This window comes from Bidens hawaiensis, unplaced genomic scaffold, assembly GCF_021521415.1.
Source record: "Bidens hawaiensis isolate Kalapana, Puna unplaced genomic scaffold, B.hawaiensis_p1.1 tig00041905_1, whole genome shotgun sequence".
NCBI classification, from domain to species: domain Eukaryota; kingdom Viridiplantae; phylum Streptophyta; class Magnoliopsida; order Asterales; family Asteraceae; genus Bidens; species Bidens hawaiensis.
In genome coordinates, this window is record NW_027497434.1 from 81,673 (window position 1) to 92,311 (window position 10,639).

The 10,639-nt window shown below is 33.9% G+C and overlaps 2 protein-coding genes across 2 annotated transcripts; one reads left to right on the forward strand and one right to left on the reverse strand.

The window, feature by feature from the left end:
- Nucleotides 1-4,338: 4,338 nt before the first annotated feature.
- LOC143593315 (uncharacterized) lies at nucleotides 4,339-7,509 on the forward strand. The gene is made up of 2 exons (XM_077072981.1): nucleotides 4,339-5,509; nucleotides 7,338-7,509. The coding sequence occupies exon 1, from the start codon at nucleotides 4,346-4,348 to the stop codon at nucleotides 5,483-5,485; it is 1,140 nt and encodes a 379-aa protein (XP_076929096.1). The 5' UTR covers nucleotides 4,339-4,345; the 3' UTR covers nucleotides 5,486-5,509; nucleotides 7,338-7,509.
- On the reverse strand, nucleotides 5,804-9,370 carry LOC143593314 (uncharacterized). Its single transcript, XM_077072979.1, has 3 exons — nucleotides 9,025-9,370; nucleotides 7,332-7,676; nucleotides 5,804-6,380 (listed from the first exon to the last, which is right to left on the reverse strand). The coding sequence occupies exons 1-3, from the start codon at nucleotides 9,271-9,273 to the stop codon at nucleotides 5,835-5,837; spliced, it is 1,140 nt and encodes a 379-aa protein (XP_076929094.1). The 5' UTR covers nucleotides 9,274-9,370; the 3' UTR covers nucleotides 5,804-5,834.
- Nucleotides 9,371-10,639: the final 1,269 nt, after the last annotated feature.

Consider the following 10,639-nt stretch of genomic DNA (forward strand, 5'->3'; position numbering starts at 1 on the left):
TTATATAAGTAGGTGTATAAGTTCATTAAATTTTATCATTCTTGTTCTCTCTTGTTTTTGGTTTTCTCATTATCTAGATGTAACATCTCGGATTTTTTGTATTTGTTTAAATCGATTCGAAAATGTAATTCAGATCTTTCGAATTATTTTAAACTTGTATTTAACTTGGTTTAACTTATTTTATAATTTCATAACTTTCAATCATGCCAAATAGTGCTTAGAAACTCTTAAAATCGCTTAAAATGGTTTAAAAATGCATTTTTTGAACTTCAGGGACCAAAACTGCTAAAAATGGAAAGCTAGTGAAAACTCCCCCTTTGCGCGGCACGAAGGAGGACGGCTTGATCCTCCGCACGATGCGAAGCGCGCTTAGTTTAGTTATTTTGGTTTTCGATCTTCGCTTAATGCTAAATCTTTCCCTAAACAACCCTAAATCACGAAATTTGAGCAACAAGTTATTTAATCTAATATGAAATAGTGTCTAGGTTCAATCTCTGCAGTCTCATCGATATATTAAAGATTACGAGACCCGATTTCGTCATCAATACGTTATTCGTTTACCAAAACGAGTCGTTTTCTTGTCCTACAAGTTGATATTCTAACTATATAAACGAGCCCTCATTCCAAACCCTAGAAACTACTGATACATTGCATTCCCAGCCGTCACCTACCTCAAACCGACAATTTCTCTCTCGTTTTTGTTTATTTACTCGAAGACTTGAAGCTGCAGTTTGACATTACCGATTTTCTGACCTTTGACCTCAATTTTCCGTCAACTCAAGCATTATCCGGGTAAGTTGTTACTGATTAATTGTTCAATAACACTCACTTGTTGATAAACCTCAAGCAATTTATGAGATTGAGGGGTATTGACGAGTCAATTTAACTCAAACCCGTTTAAGGGTATTTTAGTCAATAACTTTGACCAATCGATTTCTCATACTTCTGGTCGGAACCAACTTTCGATCCAGAAGACCTTTATTTTTATCTCGATATTTTAAGGCTACTAACCAAAACATGACTTCCGACTCGCTGTTCGGATTCTGGTTAGTACCAGCTCGCTTATTTACAGAAAATCTCATAACCGGAGTTCTAGATATACGTTTGAATTGATTCCAGCGACTATGTTCTCGGTTTTTACTCTATTTTATTTTGTATAAGTCTCAGGTCTGTTTAGATCAGAAAACTTGGCATGTTAACTTTGCTCGTTTATTCTACCTCTCGGCTTATTCGCTTAATCATCAAGGTGAGATATAATTCCCCTTTTATTTTACTTTTTTCAAACGTTTTGGAGATATATGCGTATCTAATTCATATTTTATATCATATATATATACAAACTCGCAAACACAATTATTGTGTGTATCTCAATTAAATGCTAATTTCTATTTGTTTAAGTGTTTATATTCTATCACATTCGGAGAGGTCCATCAGAAGTCTAGCATGTCAGTATGATCATACGCCGTCTTAGTAGCCATAGCTCGTGTTTGTGAGGCATGGTCAAACGACAATCACATTATTTGTTCATGGTTTGATTGATTATTACTCGCATTATTTTGTTTGCGCATTTATCATTTATTATATATATATGTGTGTGTGTGTGTGTGTATTATTGTACATGAAAACTGGTGATCATCTCACTCAACATGTGTTGACAAATCTCTTTATTTCTATGTCTATGCAGGTTAACAGTTGATTCGAAGCTAAGGTGAGGAACGCATAGGATGACCTTAGGAAATAAAATAAAGAATATTTGCTCTATAATTTAGTTTGAGATTATTATTGTTATATATAAAACTTGTGCACTTTATTTGAAATTTGAAATAAATAAATTAAATAGAGTTTGTCATATTTTATAATGTAGATAGTACCTTGTGAGCTGTGAACAGTCAGTTCATGCTCCGGCATTTCCGCCTTAGGTTGATGTGTGACACTAGATTAATGCAGTAGTATTATATGCTTTAATCAAATGAAGTATTTTACGTCGATCTTTGACAATTGTTATCAAGAAAGTAGCTCGGGTGAAAATCGTGGAGTTACTGATGGTGAAATTGTGGAGTTAATAATGCTTGTAACATTGTATTCTCGAATGTTGCGAGGTTGCTATGCAAATGGCACATATCCCAGAACATTAAAAAGCATTGCAAACAAAGTTTCGCATGGGATAATAATGGGGAGTATTTTGAATAACTATGAACTTAGTAATTTTTTCTCCCACACCCGCTGCATACAAGTATAATTACAAGCGACTTTGTGACGGCATAATCGGCAACCATAAAAGTAACGTGGCTCTTAAATTTAATGTTATATGTATGTTAGATGGTATATTTGTGCATTTACTCATGTTTATTATTATTTTTTACATACTTAGGAATACTTGAATATGTGAACACAACCTGGCTTGTAAAGCAAAAGAGATTTTATGTCTTCATGGTCCAATCAAGCTATCCATTTTGGGAATAGTACAACCAACATGATTGAGATGTTTGTGCATTTACTCATGTTTATTGTTTTTTTACATATTTAGGAGTATTTGAATATGTGAATACAAACTGGCTTGTTAAGTATAAAGAGACGCTTGTGTTGCATGGTTCAACCAATTTCTCCACTTTGGGAATAGTACAATCAATAGAGTTGAGAGCGCACATGCATAGGGGCCACCGCCACAAGGGTGCCGGATATGCCTGGTTCATCACCGGCGCAAGGGCCACCATCTCAGTTGTTTATTTTGTTTTTTATTTTCACTGTGTTTTGATATGCATTATTAAGAACTTTATGTATGTGGATCGCATGTTTAGAACTTAATGAATTTTGGGGTGCACCATTTACTTTTATGCATATGGATCACGTGTTTAGAACTTGATGTATTTTCAAGTGCACTGTGTATTTTTATCTGTTTAGAACAACTATATCTTTTAAGAACTATTTTTTTGTTCAAACATCCTGGATAAGCCAATAATAAACTATTTAAAGATTAATAATAACATTTCATTAACTAACTGAATTTAACAAGCATAAAAGACATTAAATATTTTGTCACCTAATAACTTGTTTTTTTAGCCAACCTCTACATCGTCAAACTAAACTATATTTATATACTCCTATATTTCAAAAGCTAAATTAACATGAGAAGAACATAGGCTACCTGACTCGCATGTCGACTTTTAGAAGGTCAGTATCCTGAAATACTCCTATAATTTTAAGTTATTTGTTTTTAGTTTATAACCATTTAGGACGTTATCTATTAGTAAATAGTTTGTGTTTTTTATTTACAACTTTGAATTAATAAAAAATTGTATCTACATACACCGTATAAGCCAGTATAGAGTTATACAAGGCATCACACATAAAAACTTACACAAAGTGACACGAATAAGAACATGTACAAATCATATAAGCCTATACAATCCGTGTGTGGGAATACAATTTTGAATTTTTTTAGCCTTTGATTACTTTAATAGAAACACGAGATTCAAAGTGGTGAACGAGATTTGAAAGAGTTGACCAAGCATTTCCCCCCTTTGTTTTTGCCCTAATTTCAACCCTAACTTGAGGTAACTGCCGATTTGCATCTCTTAACTCGTTTACTTCCATTAGATTTGTCTCATTTCCAAGTTTTAGGACAAAATGAACTGAATGTGCATTGAACCTATTTTTAATTTCATCTTATGCTGCTGCTAATTTGCATATCTGATCTAGGTGCTACACATATATTTCTTAAGCTAAATATAACAATGCTGACACATATAGTGCGCCTGTGCTTCACAGCTACTAGCTCAGCAATTTTTGGAAATTCGAAACGCCTACAACACATGGTTTAACCGTTCCTTCCTTCGTTAGTTTATAACCAGTATTTTCTCCCAATCTGTAACTACTTTTTTAGCTCTTTCATTTTTAGTATTTGTTTTCAGTGCTGTAGAACGACTCGACCGAGTAGCAATTAATCCATAATTTTCAAAAATCACATGACTGTTAACATAAATACTTCAAACATAAACACTTAAACGTAAACATAACAAATCAACGAGAAAGCCAATGCCTTATTGCCTTTAAAAATATAAAAAGGTCTGATTTTTGACGATTTGGGCCGATTTTTGACTGAGTTTGACCGACTACCATCTAATGTTACTGGATTGCATTTTGTGCTCATGCTCTTTGTTTTGCTAAAAGCAGGTAGTGAGTATGAATGTATGATCTGATTTGCATCTGGCATGTTGACAGTAGCAGCATAACTTGGTCATTAAAATCATGCCATGTGATTATGTCTACATACATTGATGACACATATGTGGCTATTTTATTATGATCTGATAGTGATAAAGATTTATTCTTTTGACTTTTCAGGATGGCACAGCCAGCTTCTGGATCAGAAACTTGTAATAATAAGAATATGAATCGTTCACAAAACGAGCTCATCCTCTTTCCTGGTTTTATCATCAATAACAAAAATGATGCTGAAGATCATACTCCTATTACCAAGGTTCCATGTGGGACTGTTTTAAACTGTACCAATTCTGCCAAATCTAATGAACAAAGTTCAAACACAACTACCACAAAAACCCCTCCAGCCGAGCCATCTGTGTCTCCAGAAATCCAATCTAATTTGTGTCATTCTGTGCTAGTTTCAGGAGCTGCACCTTCTACTTGTTATGGTGCTGGACACATGATTTCTGGTGTCACTGATAAAAGAAAATGCAAAGCTAGGGGACTTCTTTCGGTTGGTAAAACCGGGCAAGAAAGTATTACAAAATCTAGACCATCTTTGGTCCCTTTTCCTCCTGTTGAAGCTTCCGTTAGTTGGCGTTTATCACCATCTAATGTAGATGAGGATGTGAACCATGAACCTTTTGTTTCACTAGAAGAGAGACTATTGTCATTTGATTTCAATGAATGCTCTCCATTTTCCACAGACTCGCTAAGTAGTAAGAAGATTATGCAAACTCCAAACTCAGATTCAAGTTTAGAATGGCGGCCGAAATATCAGTTTAAATCTGAACTTGATGAGGTGGCAGATGTTTGTCAACATGAAAGCTTGTCTCCTTATGACAACTCACCACCATGGGACCCACCGAGGTTAAGTTTTGAGCTGACAGATTCACCCTCACCTTCTGAGCTTTCAAAGTTAAACCATGTTAAAGAAAGTTCTAATATTCATGAGTCATGGATCTCCAACTCAACTTCTGACAACGTGTCAGTGTCGGATATGCGAGTATCTTGGAGAGACGGGCTTATAAATAGTATTTGCGATAAGGAAGATTTGGATTGCTGTAGATTGTTGTCAGATGAAGAAAATGATGCTGATGAAGTGTTGAAGTTTTATAAGTTACTTGATAATGAAGTAAGAGTTGATGAAAGAGTCGAAGAATCGTCAGCTGTTCAAGTCAACCATTGTGCTGAGTCTATATGCACGGACGGTGATGGACTAATTGCATCCCAGGACTCTGATTGGACTCTCGACTACAAAAACCGATCTTTTGAATTTTGAAGTTTGCTTTCCATAATTATTCAAGTAAGTATACTCATCTTTTATATTTGTATTTCATATTGTCATCTTTTAAGCTAGAATGATAGCGTGTTATTTATAGTTTTATTTCACTAACATCAATGTAAAAGAATTAATTTCCGGAAACAAATCAAAGACTCATGCCACTTTTCAGTTATTACTCGAATACATGAAACAACACAATGCCCACCTTGATACTATCATACTAAGTCAAAGAGGTGGAAAAGTCAAATAGAAACTAAAAATTAAGAAACTTAAAACAATATACACACAATTCACAGTTTACAAAATTATAGGAAACAATTTTATTAATATTAAAGCTTGACTTTGATCATGATGATAAAGAAGAAAATCCATTTAAAGTTGATCTCCAATCTTGATTATCTTCTGCATAATCCTTTTGTAATTCTTCTGGAGGAATAAAACAATCCATAGATAGTCCAGGGACATTGAATGCCAGGTCATCAATGGTCCACTTTTCTTCCATCCTTGTAATAACGGGCCCCGCCCTCAAGTTATCTCCAAATCTTGTGATTAACACGTCTGATTGGCCTGAATGTGCAATCATCACACCCTCAATGGTTCGATAGTCTTCAATCTTTGTAGCCATATATGTTTCCCAGTACATAGGGAATGAACCTGGTGCTTGAACCCTGGTTAAATAAGAGTCCTCTAAATGCACTAACAACCCGTTTTTTTGGCTAAAGTATCCAAACATTACATGTTTAATCATCTCTGCTGTACTGTCACTTCGTTCCGCCAGGTCAGCATCGTCTGCTGATATTTTTAACACGAAGCAATCGACTTCCCCGATTCTTTTTTCTCCCATGTATTGTGCTTCAGAAAACACACTTGCTACAGCCATAGGATCTAAGCCCTACAATACAGGGCATTAACAAAAGTTAACCAACTATAAATGATTAGTTAAATATCTTTGATGCAAATGTAGACCTTATTGGCAATGGATTAAAAGTGTTGTCATACCAAAGTAGAGAGGGCTAAAATGAAATATGTACTTAAAAATTGTCTGTATGTTACATTGCACCAACCATTGTCATCATTATCAGGTTAATACTTTGCATCTACTCATGAAGGATACATTTCCAACCGTACCCGAATAGACAGTTAACTAACCATCGTTTTCACAAGCTAATTAATTATCCTTATGCCATTCTGTAATATGTTACATGCAATTATGCATATTAATCTATTCATAATTACATGTCCAATGCTTCAGATTTGAATATCCATTTGTCTGTGTGTGAGTGTGTGTGCTAGGTTTGAGTGGTCTTGACTCTTGAGGGGAGTAAAAGGTGACCAATAGAGCCAAGCTGTGACTAAATTTAAATGATTGGGAATTCATAGGGACTAAATCTGTTAACTTTATAAGCCTGTGGACCATCCTTAGACATGTGATTTTGATTCTTGACAGTAAGAAGGCATTGGAAAAGAAAAGTTAGTTGAAGAATATTGAGATACCTTACAAATTTGGAAAATGACATACCACACCCACCAAACTGGGCCACTTGCTAAAGCTGTTTGCCACTTTCTACTTTCACATTTTAAATATCTAGTTCTAGAAAGGAGAATTACTTGGGAATAATGTCATAAAATCAATGAAAAAGTTGATTGGTCAATTATAAGATTTCATTGCTACTAGAATTTTAATTTTTTAAACCCTGAGAACCCGTTACCAGAAAACTTACAGAATTCCACCAATGTCAGTTAGGTTTTTTAAATGTGTATTATGAGTGTTTATAGATTTTATTCATTATATTTTGAATAGATTAATTGCGAATGTTAATAAACATGCTCAATATGTTCTTGCCTGTAGAGCACGGCGGAGAGGGCGAACACCACCTTTGGCAGCATGAGAGCCGAGCCACGGTGTATGCCGCCAAGCAACGTTACCGTCACTGCCAGCAACCACCTTATGGCCGCCGACCACAAGCTCAATTAACCATTTGTTTGGTACCATTTGCCACATAACAAAACAACCCTTCTGTGACACTCGAATATTACTAATGGTCGTTGATCCGTTTGAGCTGAGTTCATCCACCATGGCCATGGTAACTTTTCCAGTGACATACATGTTTCTTACTGTTCCTTCTAGTTTTCTGCAACCCGTGGCCGCAGTGAAATGTTGTATTATGTATTGAGACGATGATGAAACCTAGCAAAAACAATTCAGTTTGATGATTAAATTTTTACATTTTTTTTAATTATTCTCAAGTTTGTTGTAGTAGATAAAATGACACATTTTCATGCATGCAAAGTAATGGACTACATCGAATGTGAAGTTCATGTCTTGCGCAAAACATCTCAGGCATCATGCTTTTCAAAACCATTCTGGCCCGAAAGTGGCAGTCGGTTTTGGAAACAATAGTTATGTAACACCCTTGTTGGACAACAATGGCGGGTTTAGTTAATACAAAATTAATGAATTAAAATATGATTAGATGGTTAGGTTTGGTTCTCAAACACAAAACCAGATAAATTTGTTTTGAGTTGGATAAAGCCCTGAGGATTTGAATGTTGTTGGAAAGTTAGGTAGAAAAATTTATATAAATGTTGGTTCGTTTAAGAAGGCACACAGATTGATATAGACTGATGACCAAAAACAAAGAACTGTAGGGGCCATAATGGCATTTATTGATACTTGCAGTTTTACTTATATGTGTGATAAAGTCACAATTTCACATATTTTTACCCTTTATATGTGTAAACACTAGACTTTCAGCCCATACCAAAAACTTACTCTTAAATAAAATAATATTTTTTTATAATTAAATTCTTTTAGGTTATCCTCTTATAAAATGTAATGTCTTTATTTTCTCTCTTTTTTATTTTTGGATAATTTTATTAAATGTCCTAATCTCATAGTTAAAGATTATGAAGTTCAATTTTAAAAGAATATAATGTTACAATAAAGCTACCTTTCTTGTTTTCCCTTACATTCCACTTTTATTCTCAATATTCATTTCTTAATGTTTATATCTGCTTTAATTTCTATCTTGCAAGTATAAATCATCTTTTAACACATCATGTTACTTTGCTACCCATGAGAAAAAAAAAGTTTGAAGATTTTAATTCTCTAGTTAAAACTGATTATGTGCTAAACATTAATATTATGTGTGTGTGTGTGACTATAGAAGGTGAAACAAACCAATCTCCATAAAAAGAGGATCAAGATTCTTTGTCCATGATAATTCATATAGATGTGAAATTATGACTTTATCACACAATTGTGATATGAACAATTATTAACACAAGTTCTATTTACATGTATATGCACATCAATCAATCAATCATACCCAGTAAAATCCCACCGACAGCAGAGCTATAGGTAAGGGTATATGCACATGATTTTCATAATTTTTATGTAAATTATGATGTTCATTTTACATTAAATATCACCAATAATAAAGTGGTGATATTTAATGCAAAATCCAATACAATGATTGAAACAAGTTACCAATTTTGGTTAAAACAAAATAAAGTGTGCAAGATTGTTACATTACCTGAGGAAATGATGATTGTGGGGGAAGTTGGGAGACTGGAAAGAGAGGGCAACCCAAGACACTAAGAAGAACATTGAGATAATTGTTGGGTTTGTGTTTGTTGGGGAAAGAGAAGTAGGTTTTGAGCCATGCTTGTGCTTTCTTTGATGATGTGTACCATATGCTTTGATGCTTGTACTCTCCATCTTCATCAATTGGCTCTTCTGATAGTGTGGCCAACCTCACCTTCCCAATGCTACTACTACTCATGATCTCTATCTCTCTCTTGGTTTCAAAGGAGACTCAATGTATAAACTACTTAAATGCACCTCACAACTTCTTTTTCATTCCCTTGCACGTGCATTTCATGCTCCTCTCTCTCTCTAAAAATAAAAATAGAAATTATAAAAAGGTTTATCAAATTTTGTAGTACTTTTGATGAATACTTTCATAATAATTTTTTTTTATTGATTATTTAAAGTAATAAATACTTTCATAAATGAAACTTGTAATAATAGATTAGCAATTAATTAGGGCTATTATAAGTTTTCAACTTTTGGTAAAGACATAATTTAACTTTTGATGTCTTGTGAAATCATGAATCATGAATACACTTAGGGTATGTTTGGCAATAAGCTTTTAGGGACTTCAAGTATTAAGCTTTTAAGAAAAAACTCATACTCAATTAAAAGCCTTGTTTGGTTGAAGGAGCTTGAAGCTTTTAAGTCATGAGAAAAAGCTTAAAGCTTGAAGTTCCTACTAGTAGCGTTTAGAAAAGTCTACAAGCTTTTAGTATTTTAATTACTTAAATAACCTTATAAAATAAGTACATTTAATATTATTTTTTTAGTTATGTGTATTTTGGTCATTTTCTATATTTTGTTAAAAGCTCCAGCTACTCTGTCAAACATCTAAATATATTTAAAAAGCTGAAGCTACCAGCTACCAGCTATAGTTACCAACTTCAAGCCACCAACCACTAGCTATAGCTACCAGCATGGGGATGATGGTTAAGGCTTGGGATCCTAGAGATCTCATGTTTGAAACCTGACTTAAGGGGGTTTTCTCACAATGATGTGAGTTTCTTACTTGATGGTGTTCTTGAATAGGTTAGCCCTCGAGCGTCAAAATCAATATGCACTTTTTGAAAGTTGGGACTTTTTGAAATAAATAAGATTTATGAGTGTGCAAGAGAAAGTACAAAACCCCATATGCCCACCTTTCTTTCCTTTTTTATTATTTTTCTTTCTTTTTTGTTAGATATTAAACTTTCAGGGTTTATTAGAATAAATTCATGTTGGTGTTGTACCACAAGATTTTAGAAGTCCTTACAAAATATATTTAAAATCCTTAACTTTTACAAATAAGGGGCATTTATATATTTCTTCTTCCTAAACTTTGAAATTATTTATTTCCTCAAACCATGCTTAAAGAGCATTTTAAGCATTGTACATTGTTTACGTGTGTGAATATATATATATAAATTTGAATAAAAGTTCCACACAAATCGGGTTTTAGAAAATGGTTTTCACTAACAACCAAACCACACACGAAAGGCAAGTGTACCTATCGTTTGTAGCAAAGTATCGGTAAGAACCGAGTGTCAATCCATGGACACGGCTAACTTTTGATACTA

Bases quoted from the DNA above. Each gene is read 5' to 3' on its own strand.
- LOC143593314 (XM_077072979.1), bottom strand. From the start codon at position 9,273: ATGAGTAGTAGTAGCATTGGGAAGGTGAGGTTGGCCACACTATCAGAA. The intron at 7,677-9,024 runs GTAATGTAACAA...TGTTTTTGCTAG, and splicing joins CACAATCATCATTTCCTCAG to GTTTCATCATCGTCTCAATA. The intron at 6,381-7,331 runs GCAAGAACATAT...CCTGTATTGTAG, and splicing joins CTCTCCGCCGTGCTCTACAG to GGCTTAGATCCTATGGCTGT.
- LOC143593315 (XM_077072981.1), top strand. From the start codon at position 4,346: ATGGCACAGCCAGCTTCTGGATCAGAAACTTGTAATAATAAGAATATG.